This window comes from Schistosoma haematobium, chromosome 1 (assembly GCF_000699445.3).
Source record: "Schistosoma haematobium chromosome 1, whole genome shotgun sequence".
In the NCBI taxonomy this organism is placed as follows: domain Eukaryota; kingdom Metazoa; phylum Platyhelminthes; class Trematoda; order Strigeidida; family Schistosomatidae; genus Schistosoma; species Schistosoma haematobium.
This window is the reverse complement of record NC_067196.1, coordinates 17,403,982-17,419,758: the sequence shown is the minus strand read 5'-3', so window position 1 is coordinate 17,419,758 and position 15,777 is coordinate 17,403,982. Positions and strand designations below refer to the sequence as shown.

Here is a 15,777-nt window from a genome sequence, read left to right as displayed (position 1 = left end):
TTTCCTTCGTCCAGCCGATCGGGCTCATATATAAGTAGATTCTATATTAATATCAAAATTGGACACCGTACATCACAGGGCAAAAACGATTACAAATCCACTAACCATTAATTTTTTGACTTTGGATAAAGAGAAATGAAACAACATCTCAATGACTTTTTACACTTAGTTGTTATGTAGCCGATGATATGTGTTCGTAATGATAGTAGTGGCAACTTATAAGGTAAATCGTCATATTTTTAAGAGAAAAATACAACATACATGAAGTTAAGACAATATTACATCAATATATGTAACCTTTCGATAAACACTAAATATCTGCTTCAAATAAGACAACACGTATAACGAATAAATGGATAGTCAAATGAAGTTAATATTGTATCATGTGATGATGCTGATGATAATTCTCCTTTGTCACGTTCTTTAAAAAATAATAAGATAAACAAATAAATCAATATCTATGATAACCCGCAACATGATTATATAACGTATTATATATATATCAAATTAAATAAATTACCTTTAGATTCGATACTTTTCAAACCACCATAACGTTTCCAATAAGACCAACAATCAGTACATAGACGAGAGTTAGCATTCGATGGACCCCATGCATACCATTGAGGGGAATTTAATGCTTTAGTTAATAAATGAAAACAAATGCTCTCATAAGACAACTATGGATATAAACAAACATATCAAGTAGTTAGTTACTTTACGAATATGAAATTCTCGATAAAATGATGAATTTATTCTTAAAATGAAGAGATTTTCATAAAGCGATTTGAAAATATATGAAAACTTAATGTTAAGTAATTTTTTGGTGCAGTATAAAAAAACCACTTCAATTTCTCAGCGAATAAAAGTGGAAATATATCTAAAAGATGGGATCGTGATTAGACAATTGTTAGTCAGTTTATCTATCTATATACAAATAATCAAATCATGTCAATCAATTTACAACCCAGTGAGATTATATTCACTCGCTTGCAGAAGAAAATGATGGACATCGGAACTTTATAAAAATCTTAAGCAAAATGCAATAGTTAACAAGTTGAACCACATGTCTAAGTAGACAATATACAAGAAATGTGAGCCTCAAAAGTCAAGAAAACCAAAACAGTTAATACAATGAGAAAAAATCTAAGAAAGATGTGTAGGCTTTTGCTTTGCACATACAACTTGAGGAAGTTACTGGAAAGAACAAACTTTATCACTGTGTAAAAATAGAACCAATTGGCATACTCAGCATCTGAAGCGAAAAGATATGCTGCCCATTTATCTTAAGGTAAGTATGTAGAACAATGGTGTGGTTGGTTATTTAAATCTGTTAGGAATTGGTAGTCTATGCAATCACAGAATCAGTTAAAACCAATCAAACTAATGGGATCAAAATGTCAGTATCGTATGAAGTACCCAGCATTTGAAATAGAAGACATCATCTAAAAATTTAGAAATGGTATACATGTTTTAATATTGAACATAAGTGACTGAGGTGAATTTAGATTTAGAACTCAATCGATTGAAACTTCCTAATACAGTAGTTACACACTGAGATTTGTGTATTTTGTGTATACATAACGGATACATAATCCACGTGTTTATGGTAATAAGACAGAAATCACCTAATATGAAGACACCAAGGAAGTAAGAAAATATAATACCGATACTATTTTAAATTACGTCACACATGTGAAAAATAAAAAGAACCACTAAAAGCAGGAAATATGTCACAATATGAACCTCGAATACCAAATCAGAAAAGTATTTATCTAGTAGTGAAAATTGTTTGCACAAGATGATCATCTAATTATAAGAAGTTCGGTAAAGAAACTGATGGTTACTGAAACTAGAATTTTAAAGGTTTCTTCTAAAACTGACAAACATATAACAAGAAAAAATACGTATATGCAATAAAGTGGAGTTTATAGTAAATAAGAACAACAGAGACAGTAGATAACTTCAACAAATAACCTATCAAACTCACTGAAATCTCATAACTCAGTATGATGGAAATATGAAGGACAAAGAACTAACGATATGACGAAGACTTAGATCATTAAACAAATGTAGCGCAGACAACCTTTAGTAAGTACATTTCATGGAATATAATTAGTCCTGACAACTAAACGATTATCGATTTAGTTTAATTCTTTTTTCATAGATATTTTCCCTATTTTTATGTGTATATCTCAAGAAAATGAATCACTTTAAAACTCTAATCGTATAATACTAGAAATACAACATCAAATTAAATTAATTGATAAATGTATTCTACTAAGAGATATGAATGAAATAAAAATAGATTTATACGAATATTCATCAATATTAGAACGAATAGTTTGACAGAAATTGGGTGCCGAGTATAGAGAAGCCATTATATGTGAAAATTATACTTGAAATAATTTCAGCGATTGAAATCTAAATAATTCCAACGTTTCATACAACAAATTTGTCTAGACTTCTTCAGGATAATAATCAAATTCAAAATTATCAAGGAAATAGCGAGTGTTTTTCTTTTTTTGAGGAAAAGGAAGAAAAAATAGCGAATTAACTTACATTCACATCCTTCACATGGTCGATTAATTGTTTTATCCGTATTATGATATAATACAGCTGGATTAGGTTTATTATAATTTGGAATATAAACTTGTTTTAATTTATGTTCCTGAGCAGCTAATTTAGTTCGACGTTGTCTAACATAACGATCTGTAGTTTTCCAAAAATAATAAAGTTCAACTATTGATTTATGAGTTTTCCATGGTAAGCAATTAGAAAGTATATCTGTGAATACTTTCGAATATTTATCTAATGCTTCTTCAAATATATTTGTTTCATTTGCAGACCAATCTTCTAATTGATCACGATAAATAATAGGTTGACCACCTGAAATTAAATATTAATTAAAATTTTCTTTAATAATAAAGATTATAAGAGAAGTGGCGGCTTAACGAGAACTTGGTAACTTGACAACCTCATTTTATTCCATTAATAAAAAAGTCATGTCAAAATATACAAACTTCTAGGTTTGGGCTGGTGGAATAGATATCATTTGTAGTTGAAGTTATTTTCTATCCTCCTCTAAATCTTAAATTCTGTGTCACCGAATTCTCTTCATTCTTCGATTAGTTTCGCTATTTATATGTATTACTTATATCTGATTTCGAATGTCAGTGATGCATAGTATGCTGTGGTAAGGTCTAACAACTTGGACCGATATACACCAGTCCTAGGTGTCACCTCAACTATAAGTGCCTAACAACTTGCAAAAAAAGGATTTCATTTAACATACTAATTGTGTACATGTTACTGGGATATGATTACTCTTGAAGAGACAAAGGCACTAGAAGCATTATCCATCCTTTAGTTCATATTCATCTTTTAACAAAGCTATTTAAATTTATCAGCTACCAGAAAGTAGTCAATATCAGTTTGATCTATAATTAGCGCCTGCCAAATTGTATCGGGTCAGTTAGCTATAGTCGATAATGCTGAAAGATACCCACAGGTAATAATAATAACAATGTAGCATGTCAAAACTAAGTTATGAGTCACACTTGTACAACCTTTAAACATCCTAGGTAACTCTGCTATAAGGAATCTAGATTAAAAGTTTGAATCTATAGTCAAATAGTTGGAAGTTGAGTGTTAATGCTATTCAGCTAGAGAGCTTTATAATATCTACAATCTCAATCAAAGTTGTATCACTTAAAATAAAAACACTACTACTAACGACCTAATCAGATGACTGACTTGTAGAAATACATAAAACTACGCTGCATCAGTAATTAGAAAGTAAAAAGAAATATGTCAACTGAAAAATGCTAGATAATAAATATAAACGTCTAGTTTATCAAAGACAATGTAGTCATAATGAAACTTGAGTACTTTGATAGTGATTGGGTGTATGTTAATTACAGTATGTACATTATTGCTAAGATATTAGTAATTCTTCTAATTGTTAGCAGCATTGAATGCAAACTATCCTCAAACTTGGTCTCGAATTAAATACTTAGCATCAGTTTGAAAATTCACTGATGAAAGTATCCTAATCATACATTAAATAATAAACAGCTATATACACTTTCGTTTACATTAAATATCTATCATACGTACTTATTCCATTTTGAGAATCGTTCCTCGAATTGTCAAGCTTATAAATCTGTAATGTATTTTATTCATGTAATTCTTAATGAGCATTCATCTTTTTTTATTCAACAACAATATACATATATAAGCATAGAATTCCATTCTCCACAGGATGCTAGACACCTTAGCTCGATCGATTTTTCTTTGTCAGTATAGAATCTAAACACATATACATATGCACAGATAAATATAAGAATATATATATATATATATATATATAGAGAGAGAGAGAGAGAGAAAGAAAGAAAGAAAGAAAAGAAAGAGAGAAGTCCTAATGAACTTTGCATCGGGTCACGAAAACAAGCCAAAATAGGAAGGAAAAAACAAAAACCCTTTCGAGGTAGCTGTTGCAAGGCCCAAATAGAAGGTAATGAAATAATATTTATTACAAGAAATAAATAAAATTAAACTAACCAGGTAATAGAAGATTTATGGCTTTATTCAAGTCGTAGTTGGCTTCATGAAGTATATCATGCGCATGTTGACGAGTTATATCACGTGCAGCTGAAGCTGTAGCACTCAGTAGAAGTGGTTGTCTAGTAGATGATGAAGTATCATGTGCACGACCGTATGTGCCAACGGCTTTGGCTAATAAACAAAACATATCGATCTCTTGAACTGTTAATGAATGGGAAGGGGACCAAACTAACTCCTCATGTACTTCAGTCAATCGTACATCTTCTGATTCTACAATCAACATAAAAATGAATTTGAATTTAGGATTTAATAAAAGAATTCTTAGTGATGAATACAATTTTCAAGCACTTTTCTAAGACATGGTTGTACATTGATTACAGAATAAAGTCAATCTGAAGGAAATAAATATGCTAGAGTGATGTATAAGTTCTTTTTCCGAGTTTATTATTTCAGAATACTTAGTTTTTTTTCTTTAGTGACTTTCTGGACTACACACAACTAAGTTGACAGTTATATCAATTTCCAATGACGTCTTACACAGAACCATTCAAATCAAGCCTTTTCTCAACACTGAAAACGTCATCATTTGTTATTGTTATATAATTTCAAGATTATTTGAAAAATTGAATTTTTGTTTCAAAGGTACGTGACAAAAGACGTACACTGTAGGGTATCCCATAAGGTTCCATATAATAGCAACCTATATCGCTGAAAACAACAAAAATAATCAGGACTGAACGACTGAACTCGACTTCATTTCAATCAAATTTCAAGTAGTGTTAACATTTTAATACATTAAATGAGGAAAAAAACAGTAGATAAGAGATTAGTGAGTTAGTAGTCGAGATTTCTTATCACTTTAACGTTTTTACCACTGAAATTGATATCATCAGAAATAGCGCGGTAGCTAGTAGGGAGAAATTTAGCTGTTAATAAATAGATTTGAGAAGTCAGCTGATACAGTATACTAGCAACAACGTAGGAGTCGGTAATTTGAATTGAACAACAATAAGCATAGTCCTCGAATATCAGTCATTATTCACGGCAATCGGAGGAGGTAACAACGGGATATATATATATATATATATATATAACTTAAGCATCAAATTTTAATATTTGCAAACATAATAAGAATGTTACTCATCATTTTAAGAAGTGAAATAACAATAATGTGAAAGTTATGCTGGATTATGAAAACAACGAAACTATAAGTGAATGAAAAGCTGCAATAAATAAACCAATCAATAAGCAACCAATATAGTTGGAAAGCAATTTACTTGATTTTAGTAAGCATTGTATCTCAGACTGATAATCTGATCCAATTCTCATTGAACCTCTATCTTCTTGAAGAGTCTTTAAATTAGGATCATATATAAGTTTATAATAAAATGCCTCATCTCTGGCTAGGTAATTTGTCAATGGTTCTGCATCATTGTGTAGTGTAACCGAGCATTTGCCTGGATAAAATATAAATAATAAGTTTATGAGGAGCATTAAACTAGACCTAATATGATCTATTAATCAAAACACTGTCATATAAATAAACTTGAAGACCCCCAAACAATGTATTTCCTGGTGTTCAATTTAATAAATTAAAAGATGAAAGGACAGTAATAAAACAGATATATAAACTCTTCATAATCATAGATCAACAAGAATATCCCGTTGAATTTCATCTTACTAAAAGTGTTTTCACGTTTCACATTCTTACATAATATCAATAGACGATCAGATTAATTCGATGATAATAATAATATAGGAGTTTTGACTTGAAAAGTTAGAAATTTTACAGGAAAAATTGAGATTCGTCAAGATTATTGATAAATTTTGATGAGCACAAAAGTTCATCTAAATATACAACATACAATAAATTGAGCTGAAGAACATGTTACAAGCTACTGAGTAATAAAGTATACCTAATACAAATGAATAGTAATACGAATTATATCCTATGTGTTAGAATATATTGGTGACTGTTTGAATCATCTAATATGTGGTAGTAATTCAATGGTAAGTTTCAAAATCCTAACACACTTGAAGAAAGAATGAAACTGACAAGAAAGAAATTTTTATACTGAATAACAAACAGAAAAAGAAAACAATGGATATATTAAAAAAATGCAAATATAATTAAAATACTCCAATAATATGTTACCCCTAATATGCGTAGCTGGTAGACATTCAACTTGTCGTGAAAGAAACAATTCTCGATGTTTTAACTGATGCTTTTGTTGTTCGGTGATTACAGTATTAGAGCGTTTTAAGCCTTCTTTGGAGTTATTATCATTATTATTTGAATTGACTATTTCATTTGTACATTCTTCATCATAATCATCATCACTGCCATCTATATTAGAAAATATAAGATGAAATGACAATACAAAGCTAAACTGTATACATATACATGTACAAGCAGTGAACATAAAAAGATATTTTTCACATTACTGTCATTACTATCATTGATAGAAATAAACAGCCAAATGATTTCAAAAGTGTAATTCAATCTACGCTCAATATCTCTAAACAATAAATCTGGAATGTCTGTACGTAGGGGAAACAACTTAACTTTTAAACTTGATACAACACTATTTGTGTGCCTTGAGGCAATTTACCAATGCAGAAATGTTGGATATCTGTTTTATGGAATTGGGTTTTTATCACTCGTTTTCCCTTTTCAAGAAATATATCTGAAAATTTTACTCAACACTACAACTAATGTTTTCCTACTGTTTTATACGATAAAGACGAACCATCTCTCAGTTACTCACAAATTATAGTTACGGTTTATGCATGGTACAAAATAATAGAATTACGTTAATTAAAGATTACCTCCCTGTAAATTTTTATCGGATATGTGCCCAAAGGAATGAGAACAAGATATATATGAGGCAGTAAACAAGACATATCAACAGACATACAATTATAGTATACACATGTATGGTCGTCACATATAGACAAGTAGTAAAATCGAACAGACAAACAAACAACAGGATGGACCAGTGTTAAGTAAATATACAGACATGACCTTAAGACTAAAAAACCAAGATGGTTGACTTGGGTAACCAACATGGCGTCACCCAATTTAGTGCATATGCGCGCAGCCATTGTGATTTATCAATTTTAATTTAAGAGAAGTCCAGTGGGTTCGAATGGAAAGAATATGACATCGTTTGGTGCTAACAATAACCAATTAAGATAGTGTAGTTTAAAACTTTACAGTGCTTGAAATCAAAGTACTACTGTGAATAACGACTGTGTAAAATATTCAAAGAAATTTCTTCCATCTAAATATAAACTAAAAGCAATCTAACATATATCAGCAAACAGACAATCAACCGGTTAGTAAGAAATGCAGGTCAACCATATGCACAACAAAAGGGTACTTTGATTCAAATCTCAATAAGACTTTCATTCCATGAAGCGAATTGCACATAAATCACTTTGTCTGCAAAACAGTATAGATAAATCTAATGCTTGATTTCTTTTGTTGTACAGAAGAAAATTGATCATTAGAATTCAATTAAACAGTCATACTAACAAGGAGAAATCTATATACATGTCCATTTTTGTATTTGTTTTCACTTTATTTCTTTATCTCTACATTCAAAAGTCATTATTATATATAACAAAGTAATCATTAATGGTCATTGACTTGTAAGAATATAGTATCAAAAGGATTGATTACTTGTGAATCGTACAGTAGGTATTTTCAAATAATAAAGAAGGTAAGAGCTTCAATCAAATTACCTTGCCAATACAATAAAGTACAAATATAACTATTAGCGTTTACCACCATTTAGGCGTTTATACTACACTTGCAAGTGAGTAAGAATATGAAACGATTTTAAAATGTTAGTGTAAACCTTCTTTAAAGTAGAATATAACTGTATTTTCACATTGAATATTAACCATAACTATTTACTCTATTCTATACTGACATATAGTCGTTGACGGTGTATAGTTTTTAGCATTAAATACCGAACACAAACAGTAAATTATCGGTTTTAAAAGAACATGAAAACAGAATAGCGTGTTATATAGAATAATCAATCCAATCTCTCTCTCTCTCTCTCTCTCTCTATATATATATATATATATATATATATATATATATATATATATATATATATATATATATATACACGACAAATTCAATGAGAACCTACAATATTTCTCTGCCTGGTTAATCAAAGCACTGGATACATCACGTCTACGGTAGTAACAGGCAACTTTAGCTTCAACAGCACCAGTAGGAGTCTACAGATTTAAAAGAAAAGAAGTGACACTATCGTTTAATGACGTAGCTAAATTGTAAGGTAGTCCAATTAATTAGTTGTAAATTTTCGCGATTTTACACTTTAGAAAATGATGAAACTCAAACTGTAATTCTAAAATACATATTGCGTCAGTAATAGAAAGATAAAACCTTGTAGTAAATGATATATATCTGTATAGTACCGGAGATTAAATATGTATAACAAGAAATTTACAATCAATAAAAAAATCAATAGACCTGAAAAATAACGAGTAACTTGACCATCAATAAAAGCAAGAAAAAAGCGATCAATAAGTAGGTTGCGGATGTAAAAGGTGGGACACTAGCAACAATAAGAATAAGGACATGAATGAAAAAAAATAATTAGTTAGCTAATCGAAAATGTGTATATCAACACATAAATGCAGAATTTGTCTAACACGAAATATAACCGATTTTGATCACTAAGCCAGTAGCAAGAAACTACAATGGGTTCCAGTTTTGATGAAATATTTGAACAGAAAGTATTTCAGTATTAATGAGGCTTTCCAGGGTATTATGTATCATTTGTATTGTCATAATATAATCAAAAAATGTGTTCTAATAAAACCAGAGGTGTAAGTTATTCATCAGATACCAATGAGTCCCATTAATAAGTTAGTGACGGATACTACCTAAATGATCTGAAGTTTCACTATATTCTGATTTTGAATACTTTTGATTTGTTGCGAACTTGAATATCACAAATAACGAATTATGCCAAAGTAATTTGCTATTTCAATAGACTTTCGACAGAAATACACTAGATACATTAAAAGTAAAAGGCAACAACAATTAAATGAACTAAAGAACTCTTCACATTCTAATGAAACGATGATGAATGTCTTAATTACATTATATTGTCATAATGTACAAAGAAATTATCTATGGAAATAATCTAAATAAGTCAGTCACATGTAACGTAGAATCTGACTCATACATGCATCGATTTAAGTACCTACCCATAATCAAAGTGAGATAAAATTATCATGACAAATCACAGAGTAGTGGAAGTAATAATGGTATCAGTAGTATTAGAAAATAATAGGTGTGGAAAAGAAATGAAAAAGTATGAAGAGATTTTGAGACTCAGGTTCCAAGGGAAGACACAGTGAATTTACCTGAGCAATGGCGAACTATTCTGAGTTATGTCACTCAAATTCTCTAACAGTTGGTCACGATAATCTCGTGGACCCCAATCAAGTAATCTACACCAATTAATGTGGCTTAGTCCAATTGTCAACGACTTCATGAACTGATGTTATGTTTTGGTTTGGCCGCCACTAGCTTATCTCCAGCCTACTCCAACACCAGATAATATCGCTCGTCGAGGTAGACGGTGGTTGAAGATACATAACACACGTCCAGACTACATCAGTTGATGAAGACTCACTACCCCGTTAGAATCAATTCATTAAATGCATAACTACGGTCTTTACAGACAGATATGGATATGTTGTTTATTTAACAAGAAATTAGATGTATTATATATATATATTATAATCACTGAACGGTGTCAGCTAAGAGGCAAAGTTACATATAAGTAGAGCAGGGTAATATACAAACTGAACACTAAAAATTCCATTGGTTGATGGATGTTACAAATGCAAATTACAGAAACTAGCGAAATTTCCAACGGTTTGCTACGAAGCGTCACTGCAAAAACAGATTTTTACTAATCTTTCAAAATTATGTTGTGGTTGAGCCAAGTATTGAACTTATGAACGCTAACAGCTCAGTTATTACCAGTCTTTTGTATCCTATATGTCATCACGCAATTAATCATAGAATCTCCGTTGAGAAACACGACGATTGTTGGTCTGCAACACGTATGATAACTAACAAACATATAGAGAATAAAGACTTTATCACAAATAACATATGTTCTAACCACTTCAGTTAATAAAGGTTTACTACCTGCCTTGTCGAACGATTAACTATTCTTACCAAGTATCCTACACCTAACCCCAACATTTGTCATTCAGTGGTCCCAAAATACATGAACTATGCTTCGAAGACACCCGTGACTGAAAACTAGTAGCCTACGAATATCTTCTATTCTTAATGGTAATGTTTTATAGTATAACTCAAAAACAGTTAATTGATAGATACATTGTGCTTACTTTATTAAGTTCATCTATTCGACGGATTTGATATGGAGCAGTGGCTGATGATTCAAAATAAACGAAATCTACAACAAAAAAGTAATTATCAATGATCAGAGAAAGAAAATATATTAATTATAACCCCATAGTTAATTTTATTTATTATCCAAGCTTTCTTGAGTAATCTGATACAACGAATAATTAACATGTTGATGCCATCCATTACATGTTAATCGAGTATTGTATGAGTGCTTGTAATAACAATATCTAGCTATCCAGAAAATTAGGTAACCACAAAAAAAACAAGTGCTCAAACTTACGATACTACAAGTTTTGAATGGCTATTTACTGAAGTTAACTCTCACATACATTATCAGTTCATTTTAATAGTCATTAACAAATTCAGATTGTTAAGAGTTTGTAAAAAGAAATAATAGAGTAGGCTAAGATTATAATTTTGACTACATTTTAGTGATTCCACACTTGACCAAATCTTCCACTCCAACCAAAGTATGATAGTTTCTTTTTCAAACTCTTAGGCAGACATAACTGATTTTGCAAGTAAAATTTTATAGTGGAACACATTCAATGAATGAAGGCTGATGATATTCATTCGGGTGTTCAAATCGAAATATGTGAAATAAGATGGCCTAATTTCTGAGAGCCAAGTGTCTACGTTATATAAGTTATAGCTCTAATAGTCCAAATTTACTATTAAATGAAAAACATAGAATACCAGTTTTCTGCATAGAAATGCTTAGACAAAATACTACGAAACGGAATTACCCAACCAATATCACAACGTATGATAATCTCTTTGCGTAGGTATTGTTAAAGTGGAACACACTCATGAACAAAACAGACTGAAGTAAGAGTTAAGGCCTGGTTGTAACATATCAAATTGGTGGCTCGTTTATCGATAATGGCATACTGAAAATAACCACATCAAACATTAACGACTAAACGTAAGAAACGCGCTGCCAGTGTTTAAAACAACCCCAGTAACATACTCCATAATACATAATTTTTACTGATGCTAAGTCATATAAGATATTGCTAAAATACAATTGAAAGCTTTGGAACATTCTTTAAATCTATCTTGATAAGCGAAACATAAGATAGAGTCCGGAAACATGTAATGCTGCAAACTAATAATTAAAAAATAGCGTGACTTTTATAGATTGGTTGTTATTCTGAGAAAAAGTGGAAATAAACAACGCCCCTTCCTTTTTTCGATAACACAAATTCACATCCGACTACATCGTGTAGATATTATACAGAAAAACTTTTGGTCTTTTCTTAATATAAACGTTTTAAAATAGGAGTAGGAATCTGATGCCAAAATATACGAAATCTACTCAATATAAGCCACCAATGGATTCTTGTATACTTTACAAACTGAACATTAGATTGTATATTGATTTAAGTGCATGACCATATTGACAATTATATATAAATATGATAGCAGGTAGAATCAATACATATGTGAAAGTTCTACGAACAAATTGATTTTTTCCAATAAAAAGATGGAGGAATTTATTTGCAAGGTCGAGTGTCGAAATTAATTGATTAGTTAGTTCGCTTTTGTATCAGTCAAGAATGAAAATGATATGACAATTTGTGAATATATGTAACGATATAAATAGAAAACCAAGTTGCAATATCTCTGAAGGTGATTGACTAAAAGATAAGAACAGGCTATGATATGAAATTATTTCCTTGTAAATGTAGAAAAATATGCGTAATAAGATGATAAGAAAACAATAACGCCTGAAATTTAGAAAGTCCTTTCAGTCCGTGTTAGTGCTGCTTGTTGCTATTACTGATGATAGTCAGTCAGTCAGCTACAACGTAGGACCAGGCACATATATGCATCGGTCCAAGTTGCCACACCTCATTAGCACAACAAGATGAACACCAGATTCATAGTAGTCACTTCAATGGTTGTAATATATAAAAGAAAGATTGTGTATAAGGATATAGTACAGTAAGAAAGAATTATTTTGCAGAAATAAACGTATAAAGTAATTTTAATCTCACGGTTTAAGGGAACATAGAGAGTGTATACACCGACGCCATTGTGATCGATTCTGAGCCATGCTATTGATGATAAAATCGTTGGAGACATATACATCCATTCGTATCAAAAATATTTATTCTAATGACAATCAAAATTATACCCAGGTTTTAAATCAACATTTATCAAGTACGACAATTACGCATAGTTTTTACTATGGTTGATACTACTAGTACTATGATTTTATTTATGTCATTTGTTATTTCTAACTAGTTGTGCAGACGTAGTATGACAATGCGGTTTAACACAAATCTATGCCAGGCTATTTGTTTGTTACGACTGGTCTTCATATATTTTGAAATCAGTAAGTGATTTTTAATGCTAGATTGTTGGATGCAACATTAATAAAGCCATAAATCCCGATTGTCTTGCTTATTGGCATTCACAATCAATAAGTGATTACAACTGCATGAGAATATATATTGTTCGACTGATTATTAGGAGATGCCAATATACAAGTATACAAATGTGGGATAATCGACCTTACTCTTATTACACAATTACGGATGTAAAATAAAAACCCAACGTAAAATACTGTTATAATCATCTTGAAAATAAGTCAACTGGTCTAGGGTAACAGGATATCATCAGAAAATAATGGGCACCTAGCTCGTCGTTTGGCTAGATTTTCAATGTCATAATGAAGTAAAGACACGTATCCCATAATTTAATAAAATGTAATTTCACAATGGCTCGTATTTAGAGACCTTTAAATACACAACCTTAAGTGTGAGCATAAGTAACAGAATACAGATACTTGTAATATGTTTTCTATAGATTCAGTGACAAGAAAATTTCTTGGAGAATTTCTTAGAGAATTAATATCTTATTTGAAAACATTCCATATGATTAAGAGTACAGAGAACAGTAATGTAAAAGAAATGACACCAATTACGGTCTTCAGAGCTTAATTCAGAGCATTGGAACACTTAGAATTCATTCTTATCCATAGGACAATAAGATAATGCCTTCAAATGCCCTAGTACGGTCGAAGGTGGAGAGAGTCTGCTCTCCTTCTCAAAATGATCGTACATGGCTACGCGTATATAGACACTACCAGAGAAATACTAATATGTTACGTAGAAATTCAAATTAAACTTAACAGAGTATTTTTGCTGACTTCACTACACTACCGCTGCCTTCTCGCGGTTGAGGTGTTGTTTACGGAATCTAGAGGATGAAAAGCGAATGTTCGGCACCTTAACCGGGTTGGTGGGTACCGAAGATCCATCTAGGGGAGTTGGAAAATTCCGATTTCAAACTAATGGTGCACATTGGCTCCAGGATCCTGAGGGAACAAATGTATGGACCTATCGGCTACCATATGACTAAATCTCATAACGTTTCTCTATTGTTTTGTGGATTAGACGTCTAGACTAAAGGCTCGGGGAGTGGCTCCCGAAGAAAACCACCTGCTTCGGTTTGGGTACCCCAGAAATATCCTATCTCACATGCAAATCAACTAATTACTACTGGAGAAACTACTCTTGCTTCAACGCCCATACAGACAAATCATATTCACAATCATTTGATAACATTCATTTTTATATCTTTCATGCTACGTCACTTATATATTTCCCTTTATTCTCATTCTGTGTATTTTGTTTTTCAACTTATACAGCAGCTTGTCTATGGTCGAGACTGTGTTTCATTTAAACGATCTCAAGTCACTGACTGGTCGAGAGTTGAATTCCACTACTGAATACGAATAATGAAAGTCTTTCTGAAACCACATATCCATTCAAACTGGACTCCTTCAACGTTTGCACACTAATGCAGATCCAACAACAGATAGGGTTGGTTATGTCTTTAAAAAGTCTCAACATAGATGTCTGTTGTCTATCCGAGACCTGTATTCAAGGCTACAGTGAAGTATTACATGTTCTCTCCATCTTTCGCTTCGGAAAGCTTGTTTCGCGTGAGTCTATCCGGGAACCCTAAGACATCTTCGTCTGGTTTTGCTAGAGTTGGTGTCACACTAAGCGCTAGAGCTAAGGCAGCACTGTTCAGTTGGATCCCCATTAACAGTCGGTTATGTGCTGTTAGATTAGGAAACTCCATAACAGTGCTAAGGAATCGGTGTTTCTGGATAGCACTAACTGCTGGCAGTCATCGCCGATGTGCTACCTGGCGTCCTCCTTCTGCATCTCAAACTTGGGCTCAGATTGATCACATCGCGATCAGCCACTGCTAGTGTGGTTGTGTACGAGACTGCCACTCCTAGCTAGCTACCAGCCGAGTATAGATGTGCATTGGCTGCAGTTGCATGACGCCATGAAAACAGCGAGTAGAGTCGCTTGCAAGTTCGCGAAACGTCCCCCTTATAAGGCACTGTTTTTTCAGGCTCCTTTCAACCTATTGAAGCCCATTGAACTACTATGGGTGACCGTGCGTTAGACCACAAACGACGACTGTTACGTAATAAAACTGGCTAAAGCCTGCGTAAGGACCAAGAGGCTTGGTGGTCGGAGCGTGCTAACGAGTTGGAAGCAGCAGCTGCATTCAGTAATTGCCGAAAGCTCTTTTAAATCATCCGAGTGATTGGCAGCGACAAGTCTGAAGTGAGTAAAACAATCTATGCAGATGACCGGATGCCAATCAATAACATCAACCGACGTCTAGGGCAGTGTGCAGCTTTCCGAGGAACAGTTCGACTGGCCTGCTGCCCCGGCAATATCGATTAGACTGTCCTATCCTCTATGGCCCGTGGCGACTGACCTACCCGAGGTAGAAGT

At 32.3% G+C, this 15,777-nt stretch overlaps 1 protein-coding gene across 1 annotated transcript in view; it reads right to left on the bottom strand.

Annotated features, from left to right (window-relative positions):
* The window catches only part of MTA2_4 (Metastasis-associated protein mta2), a 32,118-nt gene that overhangs the window by 11,289 nt on the left and 5,052 nt on the right, over nt 1-15,777 (bottom strand). The window contains exons 2-8 of the mRNA XM_012938206.2: nt 10,984-11,051; nt 8,733-8,823; nt 6,722-6,913; nt 5,844-6,023; nt 4,564-4,836; nt 2,560-2,886; nt 521-637 (exon numbers count right to left, since the gene is read on the bottom strand). Of these exons, the coding sequence (XP_012793660.2) occupies nt 521-637; nt 2,560-2,886; nt 4,564-4,836; nt 5,844-6,023; nt 6,722-6,913; nt 8,733-8,823; nt 10,984-11,051 (1,248 nt within the window). The remainder of the gene's footprint in view (nt 1-520; nt 638-2,559; nt 2,887-4,563; nt 4,837-5,843; nt 6,024-6,721; nt 6,914-8,732; nt 8,824-10,983; nt 11,052-15,777) is intronic.